This window comes from Atractosteus spatula, chromosome 12 (assembly GCF_055471065.1).
Source record: "Atractosteus spatula isolate fAtrSpa1 chromosome 12, fAtrSpa1.hap1, whole genome shotgun sequence".
Classification (NCBI taxonomy): domain Eukaryota; kingdom Metazoa; phylum Chordata; class Actinopteri; order Semionotiformes; family Lepisosteidae; genus Atractosteus; species Atractosteus spatula.
In genome coordinates this window covers 2,654,256-2,674,202 of record NC_142717.1, presented here as the reverse complement: position 1 = coordinate 2,674,202, position 19,947 = coordinate 2,654,256, and the positions used below count along the sequence as shown (strand labels likewise).

At 44.7% G+C, this 19,947-nt stretch overlaps 1 protein-coding gene across 1 annotated transcript in view; it reads left to right on the top strand.

Annotated features, from left to right (window-relative positions):
* Positions 1–710: 710 nt before the first annotated feature.
* stt3b (STT3 oligosaccharyltransferase complex catalytic subunit B) overlaps positions 711–19,947 on the top strand; it is a 58,782-nt gene continuing 39,545 nt past the window's right edge. Inside the window, exon 1 of the mRNA XM_088929066.1 lies at positions 711–1,163. Coding sequence (XP_088785192.1) covers positions 910–1,163 — 254 coding nt within the window. The 5' untranslated portion in view covers positions 711–909. The remainder of the gene's footprint in view (positions 1,164–19,947) is intronic.

The following is a 19,947-nucleotide window of genomic DNA, read 5'->3' as shown; positions in this document are numbered from 1 at the left end:
TCAAGTGTTTTTATAGCTCAGCGACAGCGGGCAGAATGACAACGTGGCTGCTTTACATGAAGGGTGAAAACCTGAGACGAATGATATCTCATTCCCTTTCTTGTTTTTCACAACGTCTTCTTCAAACACGGGTGGACACGGGGTGGGGATGGGGGTGGGGTTGCGGCATGTTATTTTATTTGTCCTGAAACCACCCGCTCTTTTGGGTGGGCGTCCTGGTCACCGCCGGACGTCGCTACTGAGGAAACGCGTGTTTAGGAAACCACTGTTTTTTTTTCATTCACTCTCCCTTCAGGTGTCTACTTTCTCTTCTCTACCTCGCAGACGTCCCCATTGCACTAAGGAATTCATTTATTTCATTGGTTCCCGGGGACTCGGCTTCTTGACGGGCAGCTCTCCGCCCCCAACGGCCGGCCGGCCAGCGCGAGCCGCGCCGCCTGATTCGGCGACAGCGCTCAACGGCGCTCGCGCTTGTTCCAGCCCTTCCGGCCAGCCCCTGCGAGTCGACCCCTTCCCCCCCCCCCCCCGCAGCTCTCGTCATTGGCCACCGCTCCTGCCCGTCAGCGCAGCCCCGCGCCCTGATTGGCCGGCGCCTGCGCCCGCCCCCTTGTACCTGTCGCGCTGTGAGAGGTGGAAAGCTCTTCCTGTTAGGCCGGCGAGTCCCTCCCCCCCCCATCTCGTCGCTTCCTCCCCTCCCCCCGCCCGTCCTCCTCCTCCTGTTTTGAATCAGTCAGTCGGACTTAGCGCTGGTGTGTCTGGAGCCGGCTGGGGTGCTACTGTGCTTCGCCGCAAATCAACACCAGCGCAGTGACCGGGAGCGCCGAGGCCGAGGGGGAGACCGGGGGGGAGCAGTGCGAGAGAGGCGGGGGGGGGGCTCTCTTTTTCCCCGTCCGAAACACGCCGCGGAACATGGCGGAGCAGCAGCAGCAGCACGCAGGCAGCGACAGCAAGCACAAAGCCGCGGCCAACGCCGGGGGCCCGCTGGCGGCGAGCGGCCGGGCGGGCGCAGGGGGCGGGGGTCTCTCCGGCGGCCTGACCCAGCCGGCCGGGTGGCAGTCCCTGCTGTCCTTCACCATCCTCTTCCTGGCGTGGCTCGCTGGCTTCAGCTCCAGGCTCTTCGCCGTCATCCGCTTCGAGAGCATCATCCACGAGTTTGACCCTTGGTGAGTAGCGCAGCCCGGCGTGGGGGCAGCGGCTGAGCTGGCCACGGAGCTCGCAGGTGGAGAGATGTAGGCGGTGGGTGGGTTTTTTTTTTTGTCAACAGAAATCGATCGGCGACTTTCAACTTTTTTTTTGCCTTCCTCCCTGAGGATAACTTTTTCCTCCCCCCCCCCCCCCCCCTCTCCCCTCCTTGTGCATCATGCAAGCGGGTCGTCCGGGGTTAGCAGACGATGCAGAGGAGGTTTCCTGCGTCTTCATTCATTCGGACCCGGGGCCGTGGGGGGGGGGGGGCACGTCCACCTGCCCCAGCCTGGCGCGGAAGTCGAGCTGCGTGGGTTTGCGCCTGGCGTGTGACCCGGCCCCCAACCCCCCCCCCCCCGGTCGTGTCTGGGCTCTGGCTCGGCGGTGCCGGTGGGGGCATTGCCCACAGGCGCGCCGGCTCCCGGGCGGTGAGCCAGCGTGGGGGGTCAGCTCCCCTCATCTCGTCTCGCCGGGGAGCAAGTCACGTTGAACCCGGAAGCTTTCAACTGATTTTTTCCTATCTCCCCCCCCCCCCCCCCCCCCCGGTAGGATGATCCTTAGTCGTGGTTCGAGCCTACTGGCTGCCGACTTCAACCTCGTCTTAAAAAGAAGGGCTTGCTTGCTCATTCCCCTTGCCGCTGGCCGCTGCCTAGCCCCGTCGCCCTCCTGCGTCCCCGCATGATCACATGCGGTGCCGAGTCGTGCCAAGTGTGACTTCGTCCAGCGAGGGTCTCAGTGCGGGTTACTGCTGTCGTGCGTCCCAGATGTGCTTCCCCCCATCATCATCATCATCATCATTCACCGTGCATCAGCCGGGGGGGAAAAAAAGGCCCCGATTCTCCCTAGGGTGCAGCTTGAGGTCGCTTTCCGATCCCGAGTCAGATGTTTTTGTTTGTTTGGGGTCTTTAATCCTCTCCCATCCGAGCTACCGCGGCTCCAGACGCGGAGATGCAATAGCTGCTCTGTATCCTGGTGAGCACATGCTTGGCGCCTCGCCTCCTGCAGGACTGTCACCGGATCGTACAGGCGACCTGTCATCGTGCCCGGATCCCGGGGCTAGCGGTGAGGTCGCTTAATCAGGGTTCGGTGTGTGTTTTTGACACTCCAGAGCTCGTCTTCACTCCGTCCGCCCATTCTGAATTCTGTGTTTTTAAGAATACATGGGAAGCGTGGATTTCACCCTGTTCTGTAGCTGGTACTGATGCTGGCAGCAGCGCATGCCCCTGGTGTGTCACTGTCGGGCATTGCAAGGCCGGATGTGGAAAGGCCCGGTCAGGCTGCTGTCGGGTATTGAAAAGGAGTTCGGTTTAGGACCTGCTAGGCTCTTTTGTATAAGGTTAAAAGCCTGAGGTCACATTAACGAAGCCCCTGCTTTTCCTCGCGTTGCAACAGTGTAAGGCATGCCAGCCTGCACGGAGCCTGTGAATTTATCACCAGAGTGTTGCAATGCCCGTTATTGGACACGTTTCCTTGACAGTTGAACTTTGTCTTGAAAGTGAGGCATGGCTGTGGTAGAGTGCTGTCCTAGTTCAAAAAAAGTCACGCTGCACTTTTGGTTTTTCATAGGTGTTGCAATCTCATCTTTATTCTTAGCTGGAGTTTTAATGTCGAGGTGCTTTAATACATTGATCTTCTTTTGTGCACAACAGGTTTTCTCTCAAGAGCGGTATCTTGTGACATTTTTTTCAGTTATTCAGGTAGTCAACCTGTATTTGTCTATATTTGAAGGCTTAACCTTAATATGAAATGATCATGGTATTTATGAAATCATTACAGAATGGTGCTTTTCCTTTTTTAAACTGAGAAACCCTTAATGGATACTACTCATTTTTGTTCTGCAAAATTTCCCCCATCACGCATCTTTGCCATTCCAGCCAAACTCAGTCTTGCTCCTAGCCGAGACAGCCTTGGTTAGCATTACGGTATTGATTTTTCATTTTTACATCTGGATTCAGTGCCACTCAAACGCATTATAACAAGCGTTGAAGAGCGCAAACATTGAATATTGAAGTGTTGTCTTCAGCTTCAGACGGTTTTCACCTTCACTTCAGAAAGAATGAGGTTTGCACCACAGTGAAGTCTGATGCCTGTGCAGTACATTACAGTCGCAAGCAACACCACAGAAGGGGTGATCTAAGAAAGATTAGGGTGGCGCAGACATACTGGTGGTTTAATTGGCTTCTGGGAAGCTGGCCCTGAGGTGGGGGTGTGTGTTTGGGTCTGTGTGCCCGGTGGGGGACTGGCGTCTTGTCTGGGGTGGTAACTGCCTTGTTCCTGCTGCTTGCTGGGATAGGCACTGGCTTCCTGTGTTGGGAAAGCTATTAGAAAATGGGTAGATGATTAAGAATGATTAGAACAAAGATGAAGTGAATGGCCTCCTCTTGCATATTTGGTTTTTAGAACATTTACTGTAGCTACTTGGGATCCATCCTGCTTGAAAGCAACTGGTCGGCTTCACCGGTGTGGCTGGCTAGCGTTTTCCAGGTGCCCATGACCCTTTGTGCAAAAGGGGTAGACATACAGCACGAGTCTCCAGGTCTCGGATCCGAGTGCCGTTCCATGTAGTTCAGACTAGTTTTTGTTTGTGTTGATTGTGAAGTTTATGGGGTTGAGGGTCAGCGTGCCTTTTGGACTCTTGAATCGTCCTTGTAGTCTTGCTCCCGTTGTGATTGGGCAGAACTCGTTGTTTCTCACCCGTGGTGTCGGCTGGCCCGCTCCGACTGCGTGGGCAAGCGGTCCGATGGGCCTTTCTCATCGGTGTGTGTGGCTTCATCGTTGGTCAGCTGTGTGTGTTGCTGAGGAGGTGTTTCAGAAGGAGTGGGGTCCTTAGAGACACAAGGAGGAGAGGGGGAATATAACATTTTAGATTTGAAATGCCATTATCTATTGGTATTCTTAGGGCACAGAAAGAAGCAGATATTTTCATATCTTTAAAATGCGCAGCGTGGTACAGGATATAGGGGAATCCAAGTGCTTCAGCCATGAAATTGTCTGGTCGAAGTGATCCGATGCTGATATGGTTAACTGCTGCAAACGCTGGATCTGTATTCAGAACCTTCATTCCTGTAGTAGTTCTGAATTGATGAAAATATCTTGTCAAATTAATCGTCTTCTGCAGTTTATTTTTTTCTTCGTAGTGCTTGAAATCTATAGTCCTAGAATTGCCAGGCCATGAACACTAGTTCAAAGCCATGTTTAAATCATTTTTCTTATTTTGTGCTTGTACTCTTGTAGGTTGTCCGAATGAATGGGAATGTATTGATTCTTTGCAAAGCAACCATATTAAATTATACATTCACCTGTGATTCGGATACAATATATAATACCTGGGACCGTTTTTCAAATCATGTTTATGTATTATAAAGTAGCAGGCCCCTGAAAATAGCTTTTCTTTTTAATTTAGGTTGAATATTTTCCACATAATTCTGAATTGTTAACTAAGCAAGAAACGTTACTTAGCCACATGTCCTAGCCTGTTGCCTGGGTTAGTCATGGAATCATTCTTAAGCTGGAGAGTGGTAGGGAAACTCAGCTGCATCATTTTGGTTCTGTATCTAAACTCATGCATTTATGTCATGTAAATGTATTGCAAAGCAATAAACAACCTAGTTCATCTACTTGAAGAACACATCTAAATGAGTTTTTTTCGCAGCAAGCTACAGTATATCTGACAATTTACATTTATTTCATGTTATTCTTGGTTTCAAGAATGTGGTAAAAGTGTGAACTTTACTATCAGAAATTTGAGTCCATGTTTATAATATATATGTTTTAGAAATTATTTGTCTTACAAATGCAGGGGTTAAGTATTCTGTGATTGAAAATTACAATGTGAATATTCCCTGCAGAATGCCTCTGTGGGATTGGAGATTTTCTTGAAGCCTGTCTTGTACATTGTCCTCTTGATGCCTTAGTGTTATGTAGAAGCAACTTAAAGGCAGAATACATCAGGAGAAGTAGGCCTGTGTGTCTACTTAAAAGCAAAATAAATGCTTTGCTGCCTCACCATCTGTACATCGTGTTCAAGAGCTCGGAGATGGTGAAATATGTGCATTTTCACAATGTTAGATGGTACCGTGCAAGATTAGATTTAGTACAGTTGAGTCTGGCAAGGCAAAAACTAGAATTATGTGCAGTAAGTTCCAAGCATGTGAGTGTTTTGAGATGTTTTTTTAGTGGCGGGCGAGACTGATTTATGAGCATCTCTCGATTTACGAACTTGACTCGCATACCGAAAACTGTTTGTCAGCTGAAGATTTCTAAATCGAAAACCTAATATCCATAGATAAACTAAGCGGTTTGGCAAAGTTTTCCAAAACTCTGCATGTTTTCCTCTGCATGCAGTCGGTTCACTGCCTGTGAAGAGGTGCTTTCGTTGTAGCAAAAAATGTTGTTCTTGGGGTGAAAAATGGGTATATATTTACTAATTTGTTTGTAGAGAAAATTCATAAACCGTGGGATGACTGTATTGACTAATTAACTTTCCACCTCCCTTTAAAAAAATCTTTATCTTCTGTTCATCGTGATCGATACTTTCCAGGTGCATCTTCGAGAGCTGAGACGAGCAGGGAGGAATGAGTTTATTGGATCTTTCATGTGATTCTCCTGCCGAAGAGAGCCGTTTGCACTCAGGAGTGACTGGAGGGTTATTGTATAGGAAGCTTTCCCCATAATGATTTTTCTAAGGTAGTAGTGTGATATAGTGTTGTGGCATTCTGTTTCTTGCCCTAGTACATTTTATAGTGTCACATGATAAATTATGAATAGATAGAATTTTACCTCCTGGGTAAAATTAGAGGCCTCATTCTTCCTCATAAAAGGATGCCTTTTTTATCCCACCCTGTTTTCCCCAAATAGGTGCTTAAGTGGAACGTTCTGCTGTTCTGGCAATAGTTGTTTGTGCCTTTTCGGTTAATTATAGGTGTCTCTGCAACAGCAGTGGGTTAATGAAAGCTGCTACCAGATCTGCTCTTGCTAGAAGCTACATTTTCGGTTGTGATGGAAAATGACGACATTGAAGGAATATTTTTGTTATTGCCTTTTCTAATTTTTTTTTACTTAAAGGGAGGAGGTGAGTAGTTGCAGTAAATAAGTGAAGTACCTTGGTTATGCTCAGATATAAAAATGAGCGATCTGTGCTTTGATGATTCTGACTGGCCGTGTGGAGTAAGGAAGATCTACCTGTCCTTATCCCCTGCTGTGATGTGTGGCTCTGCTGGGGTAAAGTCTTAGCGAGAAAGGCCTTCCCTCTGTTTTCCCATGCGTGCCAGAGGTGTTGCTTTGCTGCTGGAAGATGTCATCTTTTTTCAGAGCTGCTGTGGCACATGAATCACTTGTCATTTAGCAAGCCACATACCTTCAGACAACTTGCTTTTCTTTCCACTAGATTGAATCAGGTATTTGAAATGTGGAAGTTGAAATTGAGTGTTTATGTGGGGAGCAGTATTCAACACCCTCTTAGACTGGGCCTCTGTTTCTTTCCCCATGTAGTGAGCTGGGACAGTGAAACTAGGACAAGAATATTGGTCAGGATGCAAGGGACCATTGCCACAGACAACTGGTAGTTCTGAGACTACTTCTTAAGAGTTATGTTTTGCTCAATCTGTGGAGCAGCACAATGAGATTTATAGAATGTCTCAAGTAAAACGATTCTGAATAGCACTGGCCCTGTCTTTTCTGTCAGAGAAGCTCTCTGATCAGTGTTGTTCACAAGCAGCAATCTCTTAGGAGGCAATGTATGAAGCTGTAATGCTCAACATCTGTGAGGCAGGGTGCTGTTTTTTTTCTATGCAGGCTCGAGAGGGACTCTGACGCCTGTCAGACTGTTCTTATTGAGAATCCATTCTTACACACCATGTCCACTTACACTGCCAAGCTCTGTAGCAGTGTGCTAATGGAAGTAATGAAAACATTTTTCACTAAAGGAAATCTTTTTACCCGATTTTAAATTTCATTTCTTTTATGTACATGTGATTCCTATCTGCCCATATGCTGATCCATGTAAGGAGGCACAGTGCCTGTGCTTTGATGAGTGTGTGTCAGACTGCTTGCTGCACGTCCTGGCTCTTAAATAGTGAGTCTTGGGTACTAATGGCCCTCTTGGAACAGTGAGTAGTGCCTCAGAGATCCTGTCCTGCGTCAGCTTAGACCCTGATGTGTCTACAGATGGATTTCACCTTGGGTAGACCACTCGCACAGTATTAGCCTACCTCTGTTATTGACCACGGAGGAGTGTCTGCCTGTGGTGCACTGCGAATTAGCTTGTTGAAGTCCACCCTGTGGAAATCTATTGAAAGATTATTGTAGTACCTTTGAAAATACGGAGGAAACATAATCTTGACAGAAGGCTGTACCCCAGGAATGGTTGATAATTATGGCCATTCTGAACTCGTTAAAAACGCAGGGGCGCTACTCCAGTCCCAGGGGGGTGCAGTGTTGGGGAAAGGTTCGTTCCACCTGTGCGCTTAATGGCCTGGCTGAGCTAATCACTAACATAATTGGACCAGTTTAACACTTTTCAAAGGTCTTCAGGTGTTGGTTTAAAGAAACCTTAGAAAGCCTGCTGGGGTCTGGACCTTCAAGGACTGAAGTTATGCACCTGTGGTTTAAAACAAAGCTGGTAAACCAAAGATTAAAATACTGACCTAAAATATCAGAGAGAAACAGATATTAAGTCTGTCATCAATTAAAAGGCTGGGCAAGCGTTAGTCCTGTTTTACAATCTGCACTGTTTTCTCCGGAGTGCAGCTCTGTTGTACTGCATGTTGCCAGTGAGGTAGTCCTGGCTTTATCAGGTCCAGGGGCTGCCTTTCAAGTGTGTTTAAATAAAGAGCACTGTTGTTCAAGCGTTACAACCCAGACATGCTCATTTGAACAGTAAACCTCAAAGAATGGCAGACAATGACCTTGTCTAGGACCAAAAACCAAGGACCTGAGTTAGCGGTGCTCTGCAGTTTGGGTTCCTACACCTGCATCACACAGTGGGTAAGGACCCCAGAGCTGGTCTTCATTGGAGGCACTGCAAACCCAATTACTTTTTTAATGAGACGATATGGCGCTTTCTTAGTTATTAGTATTTTTGCACATCTTAATCAGATTAAGTAAAGAATGGCCGTAGGCATAATTGTCTCTTCTGTGGTAGACGTTTTGTAATTAGCCATTAGATGGCGATCTGAAGTTTTAAAGTCGTAAATTAAATCTACACATTTTCTCTTTACCCTGGAGTTTTAGTGTGGCTTCCCTAAGTGTTTCAGAATGAAATGAAGCAAAACCCCCAACTAACATCCTCCAGAGTCAACATATTGCAACTAATGGAATGTGAAGTAATATACCCCTGGGTGTGCACGAGTGGAATTGTTCAAAAAATGGTTGATTCCAGTTTTAATAAGTGCACGTACCATGCATGGCGCACAGGTTTTTTTTTCTCTTCTCTATGGCCTCGCTATGAACATGTAGTACAGTTTCTCTCTGTTTTTGAAGCACCACACCATTGTAAGACATAACCGGGAGAAATATGAAACGATCTCGCCTTGCCAGCTGATGCTTGTCGTAGTTGGTACCAGGCTGTGTGGGGTCAAAGTAGTACCTTTCCAGCAGTTAGTGGAGTCAGGTACTCGCAAGGTACATCAGAGGAGCATTCGTCATCTTCTGATGAAACGTCACATCACTCGTAAGTTTCTTCCACAGTCTTTTATGGCCTGGCACATCAACAGTTGCCTGATTTCTCTGGAATCTCTGGAGAGGGTGAGCTTGTTCAGGAGCAAAATACTGGTATTGGGCAAATTATATGATCTGTTGGCCCTCGGAAACCTAATGGTTTATTGATTGTAATAGTATCATATAATAATATCAATATATCAATAATATCATTGTATTGATTGCAAGTTGGGAAATTTTTCGCTAGCCGAACAGAATATGAATCCATGTGATGGACCTATTTTAGTCGGTTAGCTTTTTGAAATTACAACCTGGATTGAACCTTTTAGCATTCCCACAGTTGTCCAGAGTAAACTGACTTTATTACCCTACAGCGGTTATTGATTTCTATTTTATAGAGCTGGGATGATTGATGCTTGAGTCTTCGTGGTGATTTTAATATTTTGTGTATCGTCTTGCGAGTCGAGTATTGAAATATTTGTTTTTTAGCAGCACTCAAGACGCTCAAAGCTTTTTGAGCTTGTATTCGCATACTTTCATGTAGTAAATCATGTACACATCCCTGCCGTTTCTGCTCTACAGATGTCCAGATTATGCAGCATTATAAAAACATGCAACTTGATAGCGTTTATCAGGCTGCTGCTATTTAACAGCTACCATTTGTTAATTAGTAATATACCATAAAGCCTGGGCTAAATACAGTAACACCAGCAATTCTCTCCAGTTCACACTGGTACTACAGACAAATGCTGTTAGTGAACTTTATCTGACTGATGAGCATGATCTGTTTAGTTTTAACTGGTCTGAAGTTCCAAACTCCCCTGTCCCTTCATTTTGTGGTATAATTACCTTTATTAAAATCACTTTTGGAGCAACACGTGAAAGCCTGCTGTGAATGAAACGTGTATATGCAGGGGGATTCTTAATCCTTATTATCCCTAAAAATTATAAAACCATAAGAATGGTAATAACTGAGAAGAGGCCATTGGGATTGACTAAATCGTTGGGTTAGTCATGTTTGATTTGGTAGAGATTTTTGACAAATTCCTAGTTTAACATGCTGTAAAAATCTAATACTCCCGCTCAATATTTTTAGTTTTTCATAATACAGTAAATACCTTTACTTGACAGCCACCAGCACCGACTCCTGATGTTTTTACAGTTACATTGATATTTCAATGAATCCTTATAATTGAGATATTTGCGGCTTCATGTTAAGTTTTTCATTTGCTTATTGTAAATTATGCAGCACTGTAGTCCTTGATTCCTCATAATCAGGTGGCAGTAAAGGACTGAATTACATTGATTCTCTACTAATTATCCTATATATTTATAACATGAGCTGCTCAATGACAAATACTAATTATGTACTACTAATTAATAAGTGCTCAGATGTACTCGCAAGTCATTCAGCCCCTAGTGCACCTATCACATGCTAACCATCTTCTGAAAGGGCTATTTTTGCACTGCTCAGAACAGGCTTAAGTGCTGATGTTTAAGTGTAAAATTATTTCTGCACGGTACAAAGCTAGCCATCGCGAGAGCTGTGCATGAGCTCTTTCTGTCTAAAACTCACAATCTGAGTTGTTGCTGTGTTGTTACCTATCGAATTTCCACTTGCCGTTAAGAGGCCAGCCGGTCCCGGACTGGGGGAGGGTGAATATTATGGAAAACCCTGTAGGTTTGGTACACGGAGCCGTTTTAATTTCTTTGTCTGAATCAATCACGCTTGGATTAGATTCGCCCCGCATGCCTCTTCTTTTTATCCCGTGTGTGCGTTGCCGAGATCCTCCCAGCTTCCCGTTGAGGAAGGAAAATGGGCAAACGAGGTCGTAAAGTGTTACTCCAGTCCTCTTCTGCCCGGTCCGTTTCTGATCTGAAGAGCTGAAACAAGTCATTTTGAAAAGCCAGTGACCAAACGTTTCTTGTAAGCATAGTGTTTAGATGTTAGGCAAATAGTGAGCAGCTGAGCCCTGCCGATTTGCAAGTCACATTGCAGATAAGGGCCGAGGCCCTCGGTGTGCTGGGGTTTTGTCGCAGAGGAGCTGTGCGTTTGAAATGCGTTCTCGAGGCAGGCTGGCAGCGCGTCGACGAATCCTTTTTAGTGTGGGTAGAAACTGGCACGTGGAGTAGAGATTGCAGGTTGGCACTTCATCCCCTGCTGGAAGAAAGATGGACTTGGCAGAGTCCCTGGCAGAGTTTTATTGTCAGAACGGAGTTGGCTCGCCTGACTGCAGAGATTGCTTGTTACTAGAGTTTCTCGTAAATCAGTCTAAACTGCCTCGTTACGGTATCGGATTCTGCCCTTTTCAGGTGGGCTTGGGATCGGTACCCACAAACCAGAAACGCGGGTTTCATCTGTGTTTCCTGTCTGCCGTTCTGTGGTGCTTTGGCAGCTGTGTGAAGAGTGGTGCAGCGCATCATCGCTGGACGTGGTCAAGGGCAGCCGCTTTGACAGGCAGCTTAGAGGTGTCAGTAGTATTAGAGGGTATGAGCAGTAGGAAATGGAGGGTAAAGGGAATCATTCAGTGAAGGGCAGAGGAATGCGCTTTTCAGAAATCATCTCGGGCCATAACGCATTGCCAGACTAGTTTAAAGCGCAGGCTTCGGCATGGGACTTCGGTTTCCAGGTAGGAATTTTGGGTGACTGTTGTCCAGAATGAAGTAGAAGTAAAAGAAACCAGGTGCCTGAGAAGTACAATCGGGAGGCAAAGGAATGGTTTGTTACATCTTCATGTTTTTTCACGAAGTGTTGGGAGGTTTAGTTAGGGCTGCCCATTTACTTTCTTTAGGACATTCACTCCCAGACAGAGCTTTATAATAAGGGAAGCTTAAAATTTTAGCCTGATCCCTCTACAGAAAATGCTGGTGGAAATACTGCTCTTGTCCTGGATGCCCTGAACTCAAGTTTTATTTAAGGAAAAGCAATCAAAAGAGCACAAAGTCACATTGGACCTTTTCCAACATCTTAATCCTCACTGGCATCCCAGCAGCTCTGAAGTTTTCCTCATGCGACTGTTTGATTAGAGGCTGACTGACAGTGGCATTTACGGCGTCAGAGTTTTGCTGATTTCCGGGATGCAAATGAGCTCAGGAGCTTGTGGAGCCATAGAGAGCTGTCTCCTGGGAGATTTAGTAAGCCAGACCGGAATGCTGTGTTGGGAAGGACGAGGGCAAGGGTGCTGCATGCAAATCTTCTTGGGGGGGGTGTCTTATCAGAGACCAGTTACATCAAAATTAACCAATGGGCATGGGTGCCTTAGAAGGGTATTTTCAAAAACCTGATAAAGCCGCTACTTAAAAGCCCGTCCGGAGGAAGACGTGCTTGCATTGCATAGTGTCTTTAAAGATTTTCACAATCAGCTTTGTAGAACTTTAATTCTCTTTGGGCAGGAGGATATTGAATGCCAGTATACTTTTGTGTGATGGAGTTAAATTGATCAGTGATCTGCATTCCCCCCCGAGACTTGTGGAGGGATAAAAAAAAAGACTGAATGACTCGTAATATATTAACAAGCACAGCAAGTGAGCCATTCTCTTCCAGGAATCAATTAAAGGTTACACCTCCGCTGGGCTTGACTAAGACACGCTTGCCGAGGTGTCTGAAAGCTTTTTAAGCCCCCCCCCCCTATCTCACTTGATGAGGATTTTTTTGCGCTTATTTTAACAATCAAGTTTACATTTACAGAACTTGCATTGCTAAACTTTACGTTTTTAATGGCTCTTTTTAAACTTGTCGGAAATGCATAGAACAGCACAGAGGCCGCATATGAGGGGAGGAGATGGGACCGAAGGCAAACAAACCCTTGAAGGAGAGCCCACACAATCAGGGGTGAGCAAGCGAGCCCCTTGAAGTCCCGGGATCGAACCTGTGACCCTGGAGCTGACGCAGTACCGCAAACGACTGTGCCAGTCCAGTTGGCTTTTTGTTTTGGTAAGGTAAAGTAAAAGCACAGTTTCGTGCGGTGTTTGCTTGTGGCTCTTGGGATTGTTACCTGTAATACAGTGAGTGAAATTATAGGGCTAGAATTGGATGCAGTCATCAGACTGCAGGCAATTACAGATAAGTCATGTAGAATTCAGGTGCAGCAGAGTTTTTTTTTTTAAATGTAGGTGCTTGGAAGTGTCTCTCGGAGACTGTAAACATTGCATTACTGTCTTTTCTTTAAACAGTTTATCATTGTTTTCACATGTCGGATACATGTATCTTAAGCAAAGTGGTTAATGTATGGTAAAATAAAGTGAAACAGTGGAATAAGGCTTTTGTTTCATAGGTCTGCTACTTACTGATAGTCGAGCCAGGCTGGTATACTCACCGAGTATGCTCAGTAATGCGTCGATCTCTAAAACAAGAATTTCTGAGCAATGCTAAAATTAGCAATACGCTCCATCTAATTCGGGGGTCACCCCAGGGGACACCAGTCCGTTGCAGGGTGCGCGCACACGCTCATGCCTACGCCTGGGCCAGCTGTCCCAGAAGCCAGTGTGTTTTTGAGCCGTGGGAGAAAACCGGGGCAGCCGGAGGAAGCCCACATGGACCAGGAGAGAGCATACAAACTCCACACAGATAGCACCCCAGGGCTCGGCTCGGCTCTGCAAGGCAGCAGGGCTCACCACTGTGCCACTGTCCTGCCCTTCGGTGTGTACTTGTCAAAGAAGTTTGTATCTGTTCTGCTCTTACTGCTAGCAGCTTAATTAGCAAGGTTTTCTTTAGATTTTTTTAACACGATGAAATCACTATGCACTTATTTATAGTGCAGTTTTTTTATATAGTAAAAATGTTATGGCTGTTTGTTTTAATGTTTTTTCCTCCCGCTACTTGTGTATCTCACATTCATAACTTCATAATGGATTCATAACCTATGTTTAAGACCAGTCATTCCAATTAGTTGTTGAATTTTCAAATGCCTGGAGAAAAGACTTTAAATGGTATAAATTATCCACCGTTTTGCTGTTATTTTAGGAGAAAGTTGTATGAGGATGCAGTGATGGACTTTTTTCTCTAATTATATCCTAATGGAACCAGTTTGTTTCACTGTAGCTGCTCAGTGCATCTGCCCTCAGTGTCACTGTCTTTGCTGTGGTGCTTCTTTACTCGGATTCCAGCAACAGCCCTTATTAACACGGTGAAATTTCACCGACTCTCTAAATGTTCCGTAAAGGACCTTGAAGCACAGGTAGTAAGTGTCCAGCTTTAGTAGATACATAAGCATCCATGTAACTGTGCTTTCCTACACCAAAATATATTTTTTTTAGAAGTCCCTGTTCTCCTGCTGAAATCATCAGTTTCAAAGCCTGACTTTAAAATATGCATTCTGCACTGCATGCTGTAAAAAGTTCAACTAGGATCAGTTACCTTTAAAGTCCAGTGCTGGGTTTCACAGAGCTTTAAGATTCACTAGCTTGACGGGTTAACATGACGAGTTTTGCCAGCTTTTCATAAAGTTTCTTGTGTGAAATGTAAGCAAGGTAGCTGGACTTGCTGCACTTAAGTAAGTTATAGTGGTTGTGTTGGTGTAGCCGACTGCTGGAAAACAATGGTTTTAATACTTGGTAAATGTCAAGTAAATTTTCACAAAATACCACAGCGACCTTTCAATATTTAAGGTCACATTCACAATGCATTTAACACCACAGTTTAAACCAGCTGAAGATGTAGAGGTTTGCTTAAGAGTTTGAAGTTACAGACTTGCGAAATCCTACTGTCTGCTTAATTTTTTACACAAGGAGTAGATTACGCTGTTCATGTTCTTATGCTACATTGATTTTTTTTTTACATGCAAACTTTTGATTTTCCTGTTTTAAAAGATTGTGACAATCGTAGTCTACTGAAATCTCCCAAATGTCACCATCTTTGTATGAGACTTCAGCACGGATACAACAGGCTTGTGTGGTCCATATAACATGCAAGTTTAGAGCTTTCATTTATAACAGGAGTAAAATATAGTTACTGCAGAGAGCACTGCATTGCTCTGCTCTGCCTACAATATTACATTAGAGAGTGAGTGGGTTTATCCTTGGCCTGAAGCAAATGTTGTACTCAAACTAAGAGACCTGGATCTTTTTAGGCTGGAAAAAGATCTTTTGTTGACATGTTACAGCGGCCTCCTTCAAGATCAGGGTCACTCAAGACTGAGAAGAGGAGATACTTTTTCCACATAAGATTGTGTGGATTGGAAACTTTTTTTTTGCATGTTTGCAACCACTTATTTGGATCTTTTCAGAAAAAGCATTAAGCTATAAGCTACAAAAAAAAATGGATTGAATGGACTCTTCACATTTTTAACTTTACTGTTAACCATACTATTCATAGATCTTTCTGGTTATCAAGACTGCATTTCTGCATTCCTGCTTTTTTTCTCTGAAGAGCTAAAATGTTCAGATGTTTTATCTAGGTTATGCTTATTCACACTTGCATAATGCTGTTGGAAATGAGGCAAATATAGGACTCAATAGGTTAATTACACTGTAGGTTTCTTAGTTTGAATGGCTTGCCATCACTTTAAATGAATTAAGCTGGCTCTTCAGTGTATAATTGGATTTGTTTGAACTTTTACTGGCAAAAAAATATGTAAATAGGCTGCATTCAAAAAAAAGCGACTTGGAAGAAAGTTCCTTATTTTTTCTTTTTTATGTGGCTGTTAAGCTCCATGCTACAAAAGTGGTACTGTAGTATAGGAATGGGAGTTAAGATCTTGAAAACCTGTTAAGGTACTTACTTGGTTGCTATTATGAATTCATCTTGTGATCACAACCTTTAAATCCATAGTACAAAAAAATCTTTCCTCTGCTTTCAGCACTTTTACATTGGCAAGGAATCAGGCTGTGCTTGTGTCCCAGCGCTATCCAGCCACCTTTAGAAGTACTTTGGATAACATGTTTTTGCCTCTCGTTTTCCTCAGCTTAACCTGAAGTCAAAATGTGTCTGATTCTAAGGATATGTTCTTGAAACATGAAATTTAGACTGGCCACGAGGATTTCCTTTTCGAAAGGCTCATCAATGGGATTTCTGGTGGTCCGGCTTGCCGTTGAAGCTTAAGACCTGACCGTTACAATTGTCGCATGTCATCACTTCATTAAAATACTCCTCATCATCAGTCAGGTGTGTGAGATTATCGCCTGTGTACTGCCTCTGCTGCGGTGCAGTGACAGCCGAGTTAACAACTTATTCCTTGTGATTGACGTGTTTGAAAATGGTTCGAAACACTTTGGTTTTCCATGAACTTGACACTTTGTGCACCCCTCCCCCTCCTACTGCACACGGGGCCTGAGCAGTCGTTGCTCTCCTGTTTTCTGTGTCCGTAGTGGGGATGTTTGGTGTGATGTCTGCAGCAGAAAGAGGCTCCTGGTACAAGGAGGGCACCTTGAACTGCAGAATGGCCAACATATTCCCTACATCCCCTTTCGGGTCTAAAATCATGCCGATCACTTTGTTGCTCATAATATGAGCTGTCTGTTTCAAAAGACACCACAGCATCCCAGTCTTCCCGAAAACAGAGACATCTTTTCATTTTCAGTGGCTCTTTGTTTTTTAGAGAAGCGATGTGTTTTCACTCCTTTGGTGAATCCCAGTCATGTGTGATTGATGTATTGTGCCACATTCCTTGGGGATGTAGATTTGACGTTTAGTTTTTTTTTAAATTTGAGGCAGCTGATGTTTCATTAGTTTGCATTTGTGTAGTGTGGAGTGTGTGTGTGTGTGTTAGTGTGATAGCTTTTGAGACAACGTACAGAGGGAGGGTGTGTTACTGAAGCCTTAGCACAGTCCACGGCTGGCATGGCACTGAAGCTGAGCCGTTTGAAAGGCTGTCGAGCCGGATTATAGATTGTGAGGCATTTGCAAAGGAAACTAAGTGAGTGTGAGCCTTCTGAAGAAGTGCCAGGGAGATGCATCCCTTGACATTTTCAGCTTAAGTGTCCAACTGCAAGCGAACTGGACAAGTTCCAGATCTGTTCATTTCTCTTCAAGTTCTGTTTCCCTGCTACATGACTCAGAAATTGAAGTAAACGTCTGATTACTTTTCATCTACTAGTAAAAAAAACCAAGAAGAAGGTTTCATCAAGCTGCCAGGGGTAAAAGAGTTTATATCGGGGGGGTCCAACTCCAGTGTTCGAGGGTAAGTGTCTGCAGGTCTGAGCTGGGAGCAACTGCTGCTGAAGAGCTGGGGGGGATGACTTGGGCTCAATAAAGCCAATAGCCAGCTAGTCTAGGTCACAAAGAGTTGAGAACATAAGAAGTTGCAACCTAGGGTAAGCTGTTTGGCCCATGTAGTCCTCCTGGTAGTTGATTGCTAATTGCCCGTCCTTTTCTTCCGCTTGGTTTCAGCTGCATGGCTGGGTCGCCTGTTCTGTACTGCAGCAACGCTTCCGGCTTTTAATACGCTGGCAGGTAGTTTCCCCTTGGCTGTTCTGTTGCACTGTTCATCCTGGAGTCTGCTGGGTTGTCTCTGGCAGGGTCTTGGAGGGTTTCGAATACTTGTCACGTCTCCTTGCAATCTTCTCTCTCCGAGACTGAAGTTCAGCTCCTTCAGCGTGGGAGTGTAGGATGTTTCCTTAAGCCCCATGATTTCTGGCTAATCTTTGAACTGATCCCAGAGCAGCAATATCTTTTCTATCAAGTGGCAACCGAAATTGTACACGTATTCTACATGAGGCCTTGCTAGTGCAATATACATTTGAACATATCCCTTAATTTAAGTTCTGTGCTTTTAACCATTGTTTGCTGTTTTTGCGTGCTGCTCAGCCTTATTTGGATGTTAATTTCAACAATCGCCATTTTCAGAAGTTAGCCTCTTGTTGTTCATTTTTTATTGATAACTTTTTTCTACCTTCATTCAAACCTTGTCTCCGTTAAAAGTCATCTGCCACAATTCTGCTCAGTCTTGAATTTAATTGACATCTCACCAGATTTCATGTGCTGCTTTTGCCGCATTTGCCATCATGTTCCCCATCCGGTATCTTCTTCAGTTTGACCTGTTTGCCACCGATACCAGAATCATTGATGTGAACAAGGAAGTGAAGTGGCCTTAGTACAGATCATTGTGGTACCTTGCTAATGATAATTACCCCCATCTGAGCACTCGCATCTTACCCATACTGATTTCTATTAACCAGTTTTGCACCCAGCAGTTTTTCCCTGATTGTTTACCACCTATAATTTATAATTTAAATGTGATTACATTTCCCCCCCAAAAAATAACCTACTGATCCTAGATGCACCTAATCGTGCGCCCATTGTGTAGCCTGTGCCTTAGCTGTTGCGTGTTAAATGAACAGTAACAAGGTAAGACCTACCATTGTAAATCCAGATTGACTATTCCTTGGTGTTTGAATTGTGTTCACTTTTGTTTCTATAACATAATAGGAGCCAGACTTATTGGTCTGTAATGACTTGGTTCAGTTCTGTCACCCTTCTTGTGGATGGGCACTGTAGTAGCAGTATTCCAGTCCAGGGGCGCTAACTAGTGGTCTGCACGGCTGAGCCCAAGTGGTACTGCCCGATTTGAAACCCGAACCCGGAATCGGTCACTCTTTTCCCTCTCGGAGCAAGTAGGCACACATGCGCACCCGGAGACGGATTCCCACGGACGCGAGCGAGCAAGCTCTCCTAATATAAATCAATTTAAAACGTAAAATAATAAGTGAAAATGAATTGTTTTATAAGAAAACCAACCTGGACCTGGCCCGAGCCCGAAGTTGTATGTGGGGAGAAAAACCCGACATGAACCCGTCCCGAAACCCGAAACGTTGTCAGGTAGCAGACCTCTAGCGCTAACCCAGTCCTGATGGAATGCTCCAGACTTAGTTGCAACTATAACCTGCACAGCACATATGGCTTCCAGGTCTGGAGTTGGACTGCCCTCACTTAAATCAACACAAACTCCTGGCATTTCTGTTTAGTCTTTCTGTCTTGGTGCTCTGCCATTTGGCTACAGAACACGTCTTGGGAGAATCGTGTGGGGGAGATTTTATAGGAAGTGCAGCAGCCTGGGCTTCAGGAGAGCAGATTAGGTTTGCTGCTAGGCTAAGTGTGCACTGTAGAGGAGCACGTAAAAGGTTAATTCCATGCTAGGACGCTGAAAGAAGAAACCCATTGCAGCTACTGAGTCCCCTTCAGGAGTCATACCTGAATTAACCTTTACTTGTTCCTTTGCAGCTGATGCAGCTTCCTGCTCGGACCTCCGAGTCTACACTGTTTTTGGGTTCTTGGGTTGCTAATGCTTTTTTGGAAACGTTAAGGTGGACTGGTTTCAGAGAGGCACTGAATGGGGCTAAATCTAAGCAAGGCAAAATACCCCCTGTACTGCAAGTGCTGGGGCGGACAGAAGGGTTTCATAGTTAAAGGGAAGCAGGAACTTTCTGATCCCCCCAGGCACTTGGAGACAAATTTCAAGTTGTCCTGGAACTGAGCTAAAATTACTGTGAATAGAGTGCCGAATGTTTACTAAATTGATATTGCTGCTCACTTACCAAATAGGCTCTGACAGTCCAATAGTCCTCTATAAAGGCAAAAAAATAAAGCATCTTAAGCATTTTAAGTCTACGTTGTGCTTGATCATTTGCTCTTATTTGTGTTTTAAAGCGGCAAATTACCTTGATTGATGTATAATACTAATGTACACTAACTACTCATGTCAGTATGATTACTCATTAACGAGTCAGCTGTGCCAATTAAGACAATTTGTATGAAGACGGTGTAAATGATATATTTGAAGTAAGATCATTTTAAATATCAGGTAGATAGAAATTGAAAATGCATTTGGGTTGCATGTATGTTTAAAATTTCGTGTACGACTATGGTGTCAGTCCCTGCTTGTGAATCGGGCATCCGTATCATTTAAGCCAAGGTTCGTTTTACACTAATTTAATGCTGTACTGCAACAGAAGTAAAATCTTGTTTAGTCTTGGCATCCAGCAATTAAAAGGCCAGGTGACAGCTCTGGTTGTGCCTCACTGGCCAACTAGAACCCATTACTGCCTCTTGATACCAGCTGCCCTGAAAAAGCAAAGCAGCTGCAATATATCCCTTCATAATTAATTTTATTTCACCCCGGTGCTCTTTTACATATGCAAAACTAACCGACCAGGGAGATCCTTTGCCTTGTACTC